Genomic DNA, 19,086 nt, shown 5'->3' on the forward strand with positions numbered 1-19,086 from the left:
CGATATAAAATCGAGCGACGAGTTTAAAGATAATTACTTTTTAATTACCACATTTAAATAGCATGCCAATTATATCGAAAGTCTACTTGATCGTTACGCGCTAGGTGCGACTTTAGCGTCCAATGACTTATTACGTATTTTTCAAAATATTTATACACATCAAAAATCATTAGATAAAATATATTTTAATTTTAAAAACAATCTAATGCGATTAACCATTTATTGCTAACACCGCGACTGGCGCGTTTGGAGTAATTGGCCATTAAATATAATTAACATGTTATTTAAATGGGGTAATTGAAAGGTTAGCTGTGATTGTGTTAAAACGCCATAGATTTTTTTTTTAAATTATCTAACTATTAATTATTTTATTTTTAGACAAAGTGTAGTCATGACAACAATATTATGCGCGAAGGTTTTAAGCTCTGCGATATGAGCCTACTATATTTCATACAATTCGGTAGACTGACTGAGAATACGTAACGTAAAGTCCATACGAAAAAATATCACAATTATTCCTTGAGGAATAATCCGACACAGATGGCGCGCTGTGGTATTTTTTATTAAACCTTTGCAGATTATTTTCATTTTGTAATCTGTATAATACATTCCAACATATTATACGACATCTGTCGTTGGTAAATTTAATTATTTTTATAGAGTATAAAATAATCAAGTGATTATATAAATATGGCAATATGCAAGTAAACATTTTTTTCTTAGAAGGTAGGCTTTGCCACTGCTTAATGGTTTATTTCGTATAATTTTTGTGGTATAAAAAACAGTTTAATAATACGTATCTGGGTTTACACATTAATCTTCAAAACGATATCAAAGCATAAGAATAAACATGGAAAACAATTAATTCAATTAGGTTTTACAGCGAGATTTCAGATAATTTGAAAACACATTAGAAATATTACATATTAGAAAAAATCTTGAAAAAAAATATCTTGCCGGATGGGGATTCGATGGGTACAAGTCCGAAACCATCGGATTCCAGCCAATGTGCTTTATCAATTTAACCACCTAGAGCTTACTTAAATACTATGAAATTATCTAATGGTCATGCGACTTTCATTTTTTTTTTAGAATTATTAGGTAACCTCCAGGGAAGGCGAAGCAGAGAAAGAGCGTCTGCGCTGGTGCGACCAAGTGAAAAAGCTGACTGGGGGCACCATTCATTCTGCCCTGAAATGGAAGATCGAGAAGGATGGAAAGTCTTGGTCGCTCAAAGAATAGCAAAATTAAAAAATGGTCACGATTCTCACAAATGAGTGTACGACCAAGAAGAGAATAAATTAATAACAATGTCCTTGCTTTTTCATACAAGGTGGTTGTTAGTAATTTTGAACAATCAGAAACGCTTTGAGAAAAACACATAAATATTGTGTCCTGACCAAGAATCGAACCCAGAACTCTCGGGTGGAAAACCAGCGCCTTACGCACTGGACCACGAAAGCCGCATGTGCGACTTTCATTATAACGAATAGTTATTAATAACTATGCTATTTGAGTTGTTTCAAATCTCCAAGAAATGGCTATTAAGATTGTTAGTTAAATCAAGGTTCACGTATTGTGTTTTCTATATTTATTTAATATACAGATTGGACGCAACGCTTGTGTTAATGAATAACAGCCATTTTGTGTAAAACAAAAACACAGTTAAATTAACCTACAACTTCATAACAAGTCTAAAGTGGAGACCAATATTAATTTTACTTTTGGTATTTGATAAATAAAAAGATTTATAAATAATAAATGATTAGTGATTGTGCCAAAAATGAATTCGCTTCGATTAATTATTATTGTCTGTTCATTGGCGGAGCAGTGCGAACTGACGTGGAGTCATTTATTCGTAAGGGGTGAGATCGAATTAATTCATCCCCTTTGAAAAGGCGCTTCCGTTAGGGGATGGACTCCTTAGAAGGCAGTCGGAAAAACAGACACCTCATCGATTTTTTTCACTGAAGGTCGCGCAGAAAGCTCGCTAAGTTTAAATATATACACTTATGTAGACATGGAAAGCTTTTATATGTCAGTATTACTATTGTATTGTATACATGCTACATTGGAATAGTGTAGATTTGTAGTCTAATGTATAATAGACTTTTAATTGGTTGCGTTGTTACCTTGCGATAATTCACTATTATATTATATAGTAAAAAAATGTAATATAACAACATAACGCAAAGTTTACAAAGTAAATACGACAGTAAGTTAAAAATAATATTATTATATCCGCGATAATTTTAAAACTTAAATAAGACATAAGTGGGTTGGTATTTAAATAAAATGTGGCTCCCGTAGTCCTATGCGCATAATACTATATTGTTATTATTAGAAGGTTTTTCTTGGCTCGTATTCTTATTTTTGTCCGGTACAAATCTTACAATCGATTTTAACTAACTTCCCGACTAGCTAGACATTTGAAACTTTTAGAATATATCAGAACACGACACCAATGCATTTTTAATACTTTTAGCCATCTTTAAGTAGAATTGAATTCATTTTCAGTTAATTCTGTATTGCATGAAAAGTTATTTCAACACCATTATCGGTTGCCAGGGGTCTGGGGTCCTAGCAACTAAATTATTAATATATACGTGCGTTACTATGGAAATCAATATGACATGTCAAGTGCAAATTTTTTTGATCGTTTAAGCTAGTCAAGTCAAGTTTATATGGTTCAACAGAATTTAAAAACGTTGTATGTAAAAAGTTCTTTTATGTTGCAATTCTTTTGTGATTAGGTATCACGAGATGAATAAAAATGCTAATCAAAAGCAGCTATTTTGAAATCGTAGAGAGACACTAAGATTTGACTATTAGTCGAGGTATTAGGTGGAGGTAGGTTGTTAAGATCCGACGTAAATAATGCACACTAAACATTATCAGTCTATAAAATTCAATGAAACCATGCCTAACTTGGTCTACGATGGCCGAGTGGCTAACGGGTTGGTTTATATTATCGTAGTTTCGAAATTCAAATCCTGTTTTCGGAAAATACACATATTGCTTTCTAAAGTATGTTTGGAGTCAGAACATGGCTCTAACAGCTTGAGCAAGTTGCTGAAAACTTATTCTTAGGATCGGACATAGTAATAAAAAACCCAATATGTTTTTATTAAAATTAAATATTTTCAAGCTATTATCCGAATCCTAGTGTGTTCTTGCAATATATATTATTTATTTTTATAGCCTATTCTATTTACCCTATTTCAATATGGTATTTAAAAAAATACTTATAAGCTTATAATATTAATTAGCACTATCCACACGGTTGTCACTAAGAATTCAACATGTGAAATATATAAACTTGTTTTCGTAATAATATAATATAGATTTCACCCTACATGGAATTATTGCAAAGTCCATATTTTTACTGCTTTATTGTGAAATTTTTATGACGTGTTTGAATTGTATTATATAATATTGAAAAATATAGTATGCAAATTCAGATTTTGTTTGTCTGAATGCGTGTATAAATTCAATAAATGGATCTTAGGTTGAGCAAGTAGCCAAAATACATTTATCGTAAATAGGAAGTGAAAAGATTCACACCGTATGTGTAAGAATTAACTTTTTATAACTCACTTTCAAATGCAGGAATTAAAATAGATAATTATTGTAATAAAACAAAACTCAGGTGGTTATAGTGATAAAGTAATTATGGAGCAATTTACTTAAAACAAATTCTTTCTAACAATGATTATAAAGTGGGAGAAACTAAAACTAAAAGTAGACATTTTTTAATGTTTAAATCTCAAAAAGCGGTGAGAGAGGAAAAATTATGCCACTATCATTTATCTCATTTTTTTTTGTTTTGGAAAGTTAAAATGTGGGCTTAGCACATCGAGTGGGTGGTCGGAATAAAACCCCGTCATAAGAATTAAGCTGCTCTAAAAGAAATCCCGGGATTTAAAAAAAATCTTATTCAAACCCCGCTAACTAAAATGATTTAAGATAAAGAATAAGCTCATTCGGCGGTATATATTTTATGAAGAGAGATTTACTTAAAACAACGCGAACAACTGGTAAATTGTTTTCAAAACATGAAGTGACTTTATTATAAATTAAGCTATTTTTTATTTAATGGGTTAATGTATTAGGAATTTAGCATTCTTAATTGGGCACACAACGCATCGGTAATTGAGTGTGGGAAGTACATAATTTTATATAATACTAGCTAGTTTCTTCCATAATTGACATACACGTATTGCAGAATGATACCACCGTATTATATATATGTCTTTGCACGGGTGTGTAATATTTTTTTATAGAAGACATACATTTACAGTGTATTTGGAAATTCTCTATTTATATAAATTCTAAATGTACATTGACATACCAAAATTGTAATCCTAAGCGCTTTAAAAGCCTGAGTATTGGTAATATACTAATATGTGGGAGTCATTGTGTTGTGGATGAACGTGTTTTATTTGCAGCGTAAACAGTCGGTACAAGAGTATGTTCAGTAGTTATGTTACAATACTTATGATACTGTTCCGAGGTCCGAGTCTCGGTAGAATGAGATGTTGTGCGGAGCGATACAGTGACTTAGAGACTAAAAGACCTGGAACTTATATTCGAGTGACAGGACCAATAAATTATGATCCGCTATTTATTGACGTACTCACAATTAAAATAATATCGTGAAAAGGAGAAGAAGAAGGATATCTATATGGAGTTTATGTCATTGGATATGGTACGGATATTGCGGAAATTGTAATTACATTAAACTATTTACTGAGTTTGGCATAATTGGACACTACAGGAAGTTGATATTAAGGAATTTATAATTGAAATCAGTTATTTAATATCGCCGATCAATATGCTGACATAGGTTGAGTTTTTTATCCCCATAAATATTTAAAGATTACTTCTGGAGTAAGTATTTGGTACAGTTGTTTGGTGTATCCACATTTTCAATTTAAACTGCTTGACTATTAGAAAAAGTCTGAAAAACCTAATATGGGCACATTGCTATGTGAAAATTGAGTTTTATAGTGAAATAAAAACAGATAATGCGATATTAAAATTAACCAAGCTTAGGAAAAATACTCATAGTATATTTGTCTTATATTTAAAGATGGTTTTTGGAAGAGGTATTTGATGCAGGTGTGTAGTGTATCCACAGTTTCACGCTAGGCTGCTTGAATATTTGAGAAAGTCTCAGAAAAACAAATTATTTGATGAAAACTAAGTTTTATAGTTAAATAAAATATAAAACAGATAACGTGAAATAACGATTAACTAAACTTAGGAAAAATACTTAATATAATTTGACTGTTAAGCGTGTCTAAATTTCTCGACAGTGGATTTTCAAAAATATCTATAAGGGGAGTATCTAAGCTTTACGCTTTTCATAAAAATAAACTGTTGGACATTTTCGAAAGAGGATTTAGTTATTGTTTCGACGGCTTACAAGCAACTGAAAAGATGGACGTGCGATTCGCTTCGAAGGATAAACACTTTTTTTTCATCCACCCACTCTCTATTAGGGATGCTATCGCCGGGGGCGGTAAACTGTTACTTTATATTGATGTTTACTTAACATCGTTATTTTGTTTAGATTATAATATTTTTTTTTTGATACAGGTTAAACATTGAATTTAATTAGCTTCCATATCTTGTAAAACAACTATTCTAATTAACTATTTCTTTTATTCAACGAATAATTCACAAGATTATAAGAATGTACACTTCTGAGAAAATATACTATAACCAATAGAAAAAATCTTTTTGAAAAAAGTAAGACACCCACCCAGCAGGAATCGAACCTGCGTCTCTTGGATTTCATGCCCTGTGCATTACTACTATGCTACGACTGCCATGCTCAATTGTGACAAATTTTATTGGATAGCGATTGTGAGCAGGTATTAAGGGCATACTTCAGTGAAACGGCAAATAATTTTCAGCTATAGGTGCGACGAAATTTTGGACTCGCTGGTAATCGGAGAGCGAAAGTCAAGCTGTGAACACGTCAATTAGTTTCGTGATGGCGACGGGGGTATTAATTCTTAAATCGTGTAAAGATGACTAAAAAACGATACCCATTTACTTGAAAAAGAAAACATGTCAATGAATATATTATTATTGTTACTAATATAACAATAAAGAGAACATTAAATGGACGCATATTTAATTTTAATGACAAATTATATTTCGTTCGGCACGCGTCATTGACACAATGCGCGCATTGCCATATCACGATCTTTTTAGACCGTGCCCCAGCTGAAGTATAGCCTTAAAAAAATCAAATAGCTAAAATTTGTCACAATTAAGCATGGCAGTCGTAGTATAGTGGTAATGCACAGGGCGCGATACCCAAGAGACGCAGGTTCGATTCCTGCCGGGTGTCTTACTTTTTTCAAAAAGATTTTTTATTTAAGAACTTTACTATTTTAATTCAAATAAAATACAATATGTGGTACGTACTTATTACATACAATTTAATAATAATATTTACACAGCATAGTTATTATATCACATAGAGAATTAATGACTGTTGGTTATTCACTTATCATGTCCGTGTTTTGAACCCAAACACACATTGAATAACTATTGTGACATTAAATCAGCAAAATATATGTAATGTAATTATAGTTATCTTCATAGCAATGACAGGGGGTCTAGAAGGAATTTGTTTGGGGATAGTTAAGGTTCAGATAAATATATTATGCTGCACGTCACGTACTGTTACGTGATGTCACAGTTAGCTGCCACTTCGGGAAAAAGGTATGTAATATAGTTTTTCTTGGTGATTAAAATGTTATCAGACTGATGCTCCCATCCCGTAGCACATCTGAGCAAAATCTGACCTAATCACCAAAAGAACAATAAGGTCACCTCACACGTACCGCGCTGCATCGACATCAACATGCCTCAATTAACGTTTTTTTTAATCATTTTCTACATCCTTACACATTTTCGATTCATGAGAAAATCGCGTGTTCTTTGTTTTTAGTGGTTGGTACTATGTATTTTTTTTATATTGATGTTGTCTATTATCTATGGTCTGCAGGTTGGGTTCTGTTCAAAATGTTATCTATGAATGCATTATTACAAGTAATTTTAACGTACGCACACGTAGAAATTGTTAAAATTAATTGACATTTGCATGAATAATGAATAATAATTCAAACTATTAATACATTAGAGTTGGAACTCTCCATCATTGAATCTACAGAGATAGTTATCATTAAAAATATTCGGCAAAATGACGAAACCATAGACTAAATTTGTCACCGTGACAGCAAGACAGTAGCGATGTGCATCATAATATTGTATTTGAAGCATTAGGCGTACAGACTTACAAACTTATCTGTAGAATGGCCAAAAATGGAACTACGAACGACCATAGGACGCCATTTTGAAAATTACATTAAAATGTTAGATTTTGTCCAGTTACGAGTCTTGATTGGGTAGTTTTCGACAGTGGCTCCCCCATCCCATTCTTCAGATAAATTTGTAGGTCTGTATTTAAAAACTTAGTTTACTACATGGCTACAAGGCTATTATTCAAACAAAAGAATTTACATTGGGTATCAATCACTACGGATGATTGTATCAGTTATATTATGAAACATCACAATGTAAAGGGTGGCGGACTGCTAATCGTTAATCATTGCCACCCCCCACAATACAGTATTGTCTACATTTTTAAACATGAATTGACGTTACGGGTAAATTATATCACAGGTGTATATAATACACCTGCTATTGTTTTAGATATATTCTTGTCTTCTTTTAAAGTAGATACGCGGCAAAAATCGTCTGGAAAGGCATATATTAATTTATTTTTGAAGTTATACTTCTTTTAGCGCGTTTGGGAAATCAGGTTAGAGTGTATTTTTGGTGTGTGACATGTAGCACATAATTAATTTTTTCACACGAAAAAATAATGCACTCGATTGGTTTTGAACCACCGATTATTCGGTTATCAGCCGAACGCACTACCCTTACGCCACAGTATGATACTGCAACCGTGACGATTATGCAGTATAATAGTATAGTTTAGAATTGTTCCGTTGCCTAGGCAGCGAATTTATTATTGTCGGCCATTTGCAATTCCTTACGTAAACAAACTATTAAACCTCAGAGTGACAGTTGGTACTTCAAAAATAAAAACAACGAGAAACCATTATATAATTTAGTAATATAAGTTAAAGTGTATAGAAATAAACCAATGGCGTTACAATAAGCGGTCCTTTTTCTTGAGTATGTAATCTAACAAAATAATTAAAAGCTAGTCAAAGAATCTAGTTTATCACAAGTTTTGTTACGCCAAAGTAGTATAACTTCTAACGCGCGAACATAAGTACACACACCGATTTTTTAAAATTTATTTTTTCTTACCTGGCCTCAACTGATTTTTTTTATTAAACACGAATTAACGTTACTGACAAATTATATCGCAGGTGTATATTATAATACACCTGCTATTGTTTTCGATATATTCTTGTCTTCTTTTAAAGTAGATACGCGGCAAAAATCGCCCGGAAAGGCATATTATATTAATTTATTTTTTAATCATGCCGGTCCCAAAAGCGCGGGGATTTTAAAATCTATAAAATGAAATTTTGTTAGTTTAAGTTAAATAATTATGGTGGAACGGAATATCACGATTGTAACAGTAAGTACCTACGGTAACGGGTACCGTTGTAAATACGTAAAACCACCTAGCGTCCCATCACTAGTAAGTCTGTTGGTAAATCCTGCTGTGATCGACGTAATCCTTTGATCTGCGGCAATCCTCTGTCAGCAAAAGAAGACGTTGGACGATGGATGACGAAAATATTTCTATATAACTCGACCGGGCCGCGAATGGAATTCAGATTGCCACAAACGATTCTTCTATCGCTTTAAAGAAAATTGAACAATTTTATCTCTACAGCGTTTGCTGATCGTTTTGCATGGTTAGAAACATAATAGATATATTATATATTGCTAACGACAATGATATCTTTGAACATATATAATTTGAAACGAGATTAGAAATATATATTATAGAAAAAGGTTTTTTATGAAATCTAAATATATTATGAAAAATAATTACAAGATAAAAGGAACTTTTTATATAAGTAACTACCACGTTTTTAAAATTTCTCTTGAATCATATAAACTTGACAATGTATGTATTAATAATTTAGGACAAATAAGGTAATTGTCAACAAATCATTTTTTTGCCATTTTGCAACAAACAAAAAAATATAGAATACTTAAATGTCATTTTGATTTCCATAGTAACGCACGTATATATTAATAATTTCTTCTTTCTTCTTTGGCCATATCCGCCTCTTAACTGGAGCATATGGATACCACGAGGCACCTCCAAGAATTCCTGTCGCTCGCCAGTCTTTTTGCTTCATTCCAGGTCAAACCAGCATCCCGTAGCTCCACCGTATATACTCTATAGATAGTATTCAGCGGCTTTCTAGGACGCCGGAATCCGGTAGGCTTGAAGAACAGGCAAGCCAGGTTGAAGTTCTTTTCTGGCATCCGCAGCACGTGGCCAAGCCAGGTCCAACGTCGCCTCTTCACTTTCAGTGTGATGAGAGGCTGCTTGGTGCGTTCTCTTATTTCGTCGTTGCTCCTAAACGCACACCCAGTATTCATCGCAAACATCTGTTTTCAAAGCTCAGTATACGGTTGCTCTGAGCCTTCGTAAGGTGCCATGATTCGTACCGTAAAGCAGCACTGTCAGAATGCAAGCGTCAAATAGGCGGCATTTGGTGTTGACCGAGTACAATCGTGAGTCCCAGATTTTCCGCATCGAGTTGAATGTTGCTCCAGCCATTCCTATTCGGATAGCGAGCTCTTTCTGCAAAATGCCATCTCCCGTGATGTATACCCCCAGGTACTTGAAGCTGTCGACGCTCTCGATGTTTTGTCCGTCGCTAATCAGAGGGAAATCTGGATTAAGACATGTGCTATTACACAATAATTTAGTTGCTAACAACCAATAATAGTGGATTGGATTACGGATATCTTCCGAAATAGCTTTTCATACAAAACAGAATTAACTGAAAATGAATTCAATTCTACTTAAAGATGGCTAAAAGTATTAAAAGAATGCATTGGCATCATGTTCTGATATATTCTAAAAGTTTCAAATGTCTAACTAGTCGGGAAGTTAGTTAAAAATCGATTGCAAGATTTGTACTGGATAAACAACCACCGGACAAATAAGAATACGAGCTAAGAAAAACGTGGTAATAACGTGAAAATGGGTGACTGTAGTTTTTATAAATTAAATATTTTGTTATTCAATGAATTATACACTGTTTACACGTGAATGGACTTACTACACGTGTAGTGCATAGATTTAGTGCTGACAGTACGTATTATCGTGGCCATAACAAGATAATACATGTGTAAACACGTATTACTGTGCAAATTGCAAAATTGCATGCATGGATCAAAGAAGTTCAGAAGCTTCTGAAATTTCACACAATAATTGGTACTTATATGGAGGTGCGCATGCGCAGTAAAACGTTAGCGGAGAAACTGCCGGAAGAAATATGAACTACACCGCACATAATATTTTGACGTCATCAAATCACACTTTAATCACTTTCCGTTCTCCAGTCAGTCAACATGTAATAATTAATGTAAACATAATACCACATGTGTGCACAGTATATACCTACGTAAAAAACTAGGAGTCAGCATTGGTATTATTAAGTATATTATAAAGATGGACGATAATATTAAAACCATAAATGCACAGTAGGTACGTATCACTAGCAATACTATTGTAAATAATATAATATGTATAAAGTTTACCACCCAGAGTATGACAGGAAGAATTGCCACTACTTCATAACTTTGCACGCCGGCTCTAGGATGACAATAATGTAATATATTCTAAAAATATATTTTGACATATAATATCTATTTATTTCTTTGTTACTACATATTATTATATTAATACAAGTGCATATCCTTTGATATAATTTTATGCGAGGTAATCAGGCAAAGAGGCGTATCAGTGTAGTAAAAAATTTAGAGTATTGAGGGCAATGAAAGGGCGGATGGTCTGGCAAAGGAAGCTGGCCATTCAGGGGTACCATATCAATGGATACCAGAAAACATGGACTGGAATGAGGCTATAAAACAAATGGGCCTAAGTATGTGGATAGATTTTCACCATAGGGCATCATTAGAAAAGGGGAAATGGAGTAAGTCTATTCTACCATCACCACGAGAGGTGCCCTGTTTTGTAGAGTCTACTTTGACGAGAAATGAGCTTAAGTTAATACTGAGGCTAAGAACAGGGCACACAATGGGCAAAAGATTCGATGTCCTCATGGGAAGAAGCGAATCGCAGCTCTGCGATGAACGTCATGTTTTAGAGGACATTGTACATATAGACTACAATGCCCTAAATATGAACTTCACAGAGTACAGTTGCGAATTGCGGATATCTATGAGAATGTAGACGAATTGAAGGATTTCCTGGTGGTGGGTAAGACGGAAGAGCTAGGCAAAATTGTAAAGTTATTTAACAGAATAGGAGTGAGGAACTGATCGACGGATCCCCTTCTAGAAGAGAAGAGGCGATATGACAGCGAGTCGCAGTCAAAGCCTCGGTAAAATCACAAAAAAAGAGTTATAGAGCGTATATTTTTCTAGGATTTTTCTAATAATATGTATGCTTTTAAGGTTTTCCATGATATTGTATGTTCAATAAAGCATGTCAGTATCTTAAATCTTGTATATATTCAGTATATTCTTATCTATTTAAATATAAGGAATTATTATTAATACAACATATTGTTGGCAATTGACTTTGGAACCATTTTATTGTACGATTTATAAATAAAGTTGAAACCTGTTAAAACGATCAATTCTTTATTTAGTTTATTTTTATGGAGCTACAATAATATGTAGGTGTCAGCTCACTATTATAATTTAGCATCATTGCCTACATACAGGTCCTTAAATCCAACTGGAGATCCCTCCTTAAATTTTTCCTTTCAACTCCTTTGTTTCGGCAGAGTTACAGTACATGGGCATAAAGGACACTTCATGTCATTAAAGACAAATGATGGCAGAGCAAGTCAAGATTCTTTTTATTTTGTAAAACTCTTTCTTTATGCAATAAGGTGCATGTTTGCTACATCAGTCCCGTGAGCATTGCTTCGGGACAAGGAAGTGTGGCACTAAAATTCATTCTGATACGTTTATAGCATCATGGAAGGCGGCCGCGCACAGACCGCGGGTGCATATAGATGGTGGGTGGAGATGGGGCAACTCAAATCATTGGACACTATCATTTCATCCTCTAAAATTGTGAATAAATCTTCGTTTGAATAATTAGATATTGTAAATAAAAATCTTATCTTACCTTCTTTAGGCAGCCGATGAAGTTGCTGTGCACACGTGACCCCAGGAGCGCCCTTGGGTTGAGCGATCCAGCCACGTGTGCACGGCTGGAAGCCAACATGCTGAACTGGCCTGCCACATGAGAGTGCTCTGCGTATACGTCATCAACTACGGCTGATACCTGGAATTAAAAGAAAAATTGGTTATATTAATTGATAACTTAGTGCCAAATGCAAAGATGTCTGCGTTATGTTAAACTAACTATTTGGCAACTCGTTGCATAGTTTATAGTTTGGCATGATAATACATAGCACAACGTTGCTTTTGGTGATAGAAATAGTTGCCATAATAAGATAAGAAACACATTTGATTTGTGTTTAAAGCCTGCGGTGATAAATACGTTTTTAAGGCTATACTTCAGCTGGGGCACGGTCTAAAACGGTCATGACTACGCGACGCGAAGATTGTGCAAACGACGCGTGCAGAACAAAACATAATTTGTCATAAAAATTCAACATTCGTCCATTTAAGGTTATGTTTATTGTTCTATTAGTAATAATAATAATATATTCATTGACATGTTTTCTTTTCAAGTAAATGGGTAACGTTTTTTAGTAATCTTTACAAGATTTAATAATTAAGTCCTCCGTCGCCATCACAAAACAAATTGACGTGTTCACAGCTCGATTTTTGCTCTCCGATTGCCAGTGAGTCTGAAATTTCGTCGCACCTATAGTTGAAAATTATTTGCCGTTTCACTGAAGTATGCTCTTAAGTAGTCGTTATTCTTGATGTCTGAAGGTTGCAAACTTGGATTGGGTCAGTTACATTTAAAATTTGTCTCCTGTTACTTTCTCTGAATTTGGTCTTCGATACAATTTAAAGCATCATCCTCTAACATATATGAAATAACATCTAACCGTTTTCTCTTTAATTTATTATCTATGTCTCTACACTGTAAAGGCATATAGAGAAAACTAGCGATTGTGATAGACGTCAGTTTATGGTATTCGGAAGGAATAGTAGATAGTTTTCCAGAACGGACGAATCGTTTAAATCATTGAGATATACAAAAGCTCACAACTCACTATTTCAACAGTGTTATCAGATCACTTTTCTTACTCGTGATGGATTGTTGCAAAAGCGTTTTTTTTTTAAATCTTTTAATGTGTTGAGATATTTACTAAATTGTAACCAACCACGACGTTATAATATGCTGGGCATAAAATATCTGATATATAACGTCTTCAATCTTCCTATGCGGTGCTAAAATCTGGACATTCAGAAAATACGATAGGAAGAAAATTGACGCATATGACATGTAATGCTGGTGAAGGGTGCTTTGCATTTCATGCACGGCCAGGTAAAGAAATATTGCTGTATTAAAAGAGCTTGGCACCAAAGCACGTATCTCAGTAACTGCAAGAGTCGCATTCCGTAATTCTTCGGTAACATGATAGTCTGAGTAGTCTAGAGAGAAAAGTGATCTCTGGTGGTGTCAAAGAGAGTAGGTTGCGATGGCGTGTGCCTTCCAGATGGAGTGACAAGAAAGATAGTGAATTAAAGATAACTGTGGCAAGAAGATCAGCATATGATTGCTCTGGATGGAAGGAACGTTGGCAAGACCTGTAAATTCAGTGATCACCATCTTCAAAAAATATAAAGAGCCAACAAATATGCTAGACAAATAACATTATTTTATGCGTATGTACCATGAAAATAAAGAAAATATTTTGAAATCACCTAAAAACATTTCAATTTTATTATCTGAATATAAATTATTGCACTTTTAAATTTTATTTAGTCTAGAAATTCCAGCTTTTGCTCTCTATATTCGTATTATTAATCACCAAACTCAAATGGACATAAAACAACCACTAGACTAAAATCAAATGTGTAAGTTTCATTTTAACTGCGCGAACCAAAAAGCTCGCCATCCCTTGCGTATATTTTGTTCCAAATGTCCGAACGTAATCGCAACAAAGCACTTGCATAATTTTGCGCACTTCGTAAAGTGGCGTTCATTAAAGTGACTTAAGGATTTGATGGACGACGCAAAAACAGCAGAGCTCACAGAGATACCTCTCTACTTGGGCGCTGTAACTTTCAGCGCCGCCATCTAATCACGGGCCATTTGAGCGCCTGAATATTAAATTTCAGCGTTGGACGTAAATAGTTTTGAAAACATGTTGACGAATAATATATTATGAAATTATTACATTGAATTATTATTATTTAAACAGATTGTTTATAACGAAATGTAAATTAATCTAAAGAATTAAATTAAATTATGATCAACGATGTCACGTTGTTTATTAATATTTTTTTTATAAATATATTTCAATTTATTAGTAAAAATCGTTGTAAGATTGTATATCAGTTGAGAATATCCAATTGAAGCATATGAATGGGTTCTGAGAATTGTTGAACTATGTGGAATAAGTATTATAATATTGTGGTTTATTTTAATTTTAATAATATAATGTATTTTGATTTTTAATTTACACCAATAAAGAATTTACAAAAAAAACATAATTAGTATATTTACAACGTACGCCAAAAGTTTAATTTAAATAATCTATTATTACATAAAAGTCAAAATATGTTTGTTTAATTTACTTTTTCCTACATGGCTATAACATGATATAGAAATATGTTTTTTGTTAAATTACCTTTTTTTAAATTTTCACAAAAGATAAAGTGTGCATATTTTGGATTCGATTTTAATTTATTTTGTTTCACTTGGTTGTTAGATTTATTTTTATTTTGATAAATAGTAAGTCTAGATACAGCTATTTTGAATTATCTTGAAGAATGTAATTATTATGGTTTTGTTGAGTAAGATGAGTGTATGGTATGCATCAATTATTTGTTCTCCCAAGGAGCAGAACTGACCTGTCATTGGTGATGCCAATTGGGAGGGCAATAACTGTTCTACCAAATCGCTTCGAGTGTTGATATTTTCCAACTACGTGAGGATATGTATAAGTGGACGTTGTTTTATAAATTCTTAAAATAGGGTCTGCTTAACTCATTTGGTGTACTTCCTTGTATCTAAATTATATTTTTTGTACTTACACTTTTTACTGTTTAATAACTTAATACTGATCTATTTCTTTTTTTATATAATACTGTTTTAATAATATTTCTTTGTTTCTAAATGTCATGTTGTGAGCGACCTACATTAATAATTTGTAATGTTCACTGTATGTAAAAAATAAATAAAATTTGAAGTAAAGCGACCTCGTGTGACGCTGGGTACTTCAAATAGTAATATATGAAGTAAAAGTCACGATACTAATATTATAATAGAGTAAACAGTAATAAAGAAATATGAAGAAATTACATCCCCTTGAAATAAACCAGTTAAGGGAAGGCGACCTTCACATAGAAAGTTCCTACAGCAATATGATGGGACGTTTTAGTTGAGGAATATTTATGACTAAGCTGGAATTGAAAGTGTAGAGGAATTGATTAATATAGCACAGGACAAAAATACCTTCGCTGAAGTAATACTATAGTTAAAGTAAGCACGAGACAGATAGAATAAGATTAAATGTAAAATATTTTTTGTCTGCAATGAAATATAATAATTGTCTGGTGCTGAAACGTAGTGCAAAAATGGCGGCGCTGAAAATTTGTATTTGCCCATCTCTAGGGTACATAGCGTAACGAGGTCACATCCCACGGATGGTTTTATTTAGCATATTTTCGTACATTATTATGCAGCGGGAAGGAATTTTGCAATTAAATTAGTTACTGAACATTGTTACGTCACGATAATCACCTCTATGATATATCTATGGTCTACTTTTAACATAATTATAACGAATATTTGTTAATTTTTTTTTAAATGTCCTTTTCCGTTTTCAAAAAATGTTATTACACATTCTAAATTTGAAAATAAACTCATACATATTAATTTTAATTGTTAATAATATTATTGCTGTTTTTTTCTTTATGAGGATGAAACTGATCCTAATATAATATTATAATGATTTGGGATTAAATTCTGATACTATATATACTTTACGCGAAACAGATGTTATCCACTTGTTAAACTCATTAGGTCCAAATACACTGAAAAATAACATGTGCATTTTGCCAGACCCGGGATTTCAACTCGGGACCTATGAAATTATAAGCCGTCGCGATATATTATTTTTTTAACGCCCAAAATTTGTAACACATAAGAAATATAATACTTATAATATAGGTAGTGCAAAATGGGAATAAAATCCACAATCTTTCCAAGCCATGTGGTATGCTTTATTAAACAAGTTAACGATGAAAATGCTCATTTGAATTTTGTAATGTTTATTAGATATACATATTTTTCTAAAATTGTAGTAAAGAGATCTATGAAATATTGTGGATTATTCATTTAATAATTTTAATTCAAGAATATTATCATTAACCCCATAATTCATACTATTTTATCTCAGATTTTGATTCAAAATAATCGATTTGAATCAATATATTATTTAATTGTTATTTTAATTTAATACAACGCATTTTTTTGTAGTACTTATTTCAATTTTAATCAATAGATTTAAACTTGTTGAAAATGTCCCCCTGAGGCGGACGAAACCGGTCCTATTAACTATTGACTAAAAGTGAAATAAGTACTACAAAAAAAAAATGCGTTTTATTAAATTAAAATAACAATACAATGCAGTTCCACCATGAATTATTGACAGTTAATAAAATAAAATAAATCAATATATTATTATTAGTAGTCAGAATACTAAACTTGTCCAGCTAGCAAAAAACGTGTTCGCATATTATCAACCTGTCAGGATTTGTTTAAGATTTAAAAAAAAACATATTATGTATGCTTCTGAGTCTGTTTTAAATATTATGTCAGTAGCGAATGTTGCAGGTAGGCTGCACTAAGCTTTGTCAATCAAACGTATTTGTTTTCATTGAACTAAGACTATAATGAGTGGATAGTGTTTATTAGTTTTTAAAATTCAATTAAACCCTACCTAATCCAAGGCATAGTAGATAAAAGTAAAAAAAAAATATTCGTTTATCTATAAAATATCTAAAATTATGACATTAACTGATTAAACCACGCATATTTTACATTTGCATTAGATATTTAATAGAAAACAGAATATTTTTATCGACTATAGTCTGGTTCAGACATGGTTCAATGAATTAAAAAAAAACTAAACAACGCCATAATATGTATTCTTAATTCAACGAAAACAATAATAAGGATGACTAAAAGAATTTTTGTCGGATCGCCCATAGCATACCTAAACTATTATGGTTTGATTTTGGCAGGGTTTAATAGAATTTTAAAAACTAACCAGCACCATAATATACCTACTCATTGTAGTCTTTTTTTTAATGAAAACGAATAGTTTTGGCTGACAAAATTGAATGTGCACTATTTATGTTGGATCTTAACAGCCTACCTCCACCCTTCGCCACTGTATTATGTAAGTATGTATTTAATCGCATTTTAAAATTGGCTCAATCGAACATCTGACAGTAAAATAAATTTCACTTGTTTTGAATGTCCAATATTTAAATTTTATCTTTGCCCTGTAAGGTATTTTCACACCTCGTTGAACATCATGCATTTCGGTCTCAAATTCCTTTAGTTCGGGAAATTTTACTACACCACGGCAACAGAAGTTTTACATAAAAATCGATAATTCCAGCAGTATTCGATAAGATACTATTCGTATCGACTGGGATGCCGTGCCGCGTGATGCACGGATAGGCGATAAACGTCACAGCGAAGGCGACAATAACAAGTTCCGTTCCCTGGCGGCCCGCGTAATTCACTGAAAATATAAACAAAATTGTTAGGAGACTTTTAAAAGTTTTTCCGACGGTGGGAGGCGACGGATTTACGACTCGGAAAAGTTTTTCTGAAATTTCCAACACGGCGCGCTATTTTGTGGAAACACATTTTCTCGGTCTGCGGCAGGTATGTCTACATTGAGTACTTTTTTACTGTACTGTATTAGAATCTTGTTTGCGGATAGATGGCTATCCATGTAAGTCAGTTTATTTTTATATACTTTATAGCTGTAGTCTCAAAACCCAATAAACATTCCGGCTACTTTTGAAATTTAAAATGTATGCCAAGCTACATCTATATAATATGTATATATATATTTTATATATTTTCAGCCGGGGTTCATCCACTGCTGGATGAAGGCTTCCCCCAGCTCCCTCCACTCTTCTCGGTTCCTTGCTTTTCTCTGCCACGTACTTCCACCAAACCGGACAAGTTCGTCAATCCAGCGGGTTTTGGGGCGCCCCTGTGGCCGCTTAGTGCCCCTCGGGTACCACTGAATGACTGTATTCGTCCAGCGGTTGTCCGTTCGCCGTGCGATATGTCCTGCCCACCGCAATTTCATAAATTTGGTGACCTCTATCACATCTTTCACTCTTGTTTGCTTCCTTATCCATAGGTTTCTTCTGCGGTCCTTACGCGTTATGCCCAATATGCACCTTTCCATGCCACGTTGCGCAACTCTCAATTTTTGGGTCTCTCGTGTGTTGAGAAGCATACGTTAGCACTGGTAGCACACATTGGTTGAATACTTTACGCAATGTGTATATACAAAACCCAAAAAATGGTGAGTAGAGCCTGGGTCTAGGACGATTAGGCACCGGGACAACTGGGCGCCACGTAATTGAAAGAAATTCTAAAATAAATAGACGTTCATGAATTATAGGTAGGTACTTTGTTCTTTGTACTTCTTTGAACTTATATAGAGGTATTAT

General features: G+C 33.3%; 1 protein-coding gene across 1 annotated transcript in view; it reads right to left on the reverse strand.

Annotated features, from left to right (window-relative positions):
* The window catches only part of Nrx-1 (Neurexin 1), a 542,497-nt gene that overhangs the window by 75,015 nt on the left and 448,396 nt on the right, over nt 1-19,086 (reverse strand). The window contains exon 9 of the mRNA XM_085948211.1: nt 12,356-12,514. Coding sequence (XP_085804337.1) covers nt 12,356-12,514 — 159 coding nt within the window. The remainder of the gene's footprint in view (nt 1-12,355; nt 12,515-19,086) is intronic.

The sequence above is a fragment of the Rhyacophila brunnea genome, unplaced genomic scaffold (genome assembly GCF_057557595.1).
Source record: "Rhyacophila brunnea isolate RB1 unplaced genomic scaffold, BYU_Rbru_1.0 scaffold_20, whole genome shotgun sequence".
Lineage (NCBI taxonomy): Eukaryota > Metazoa > Arthropoda > Insecta > Trichoptera > Rhyacophilidae > Rhyacophila > Rhyacophila brunnea.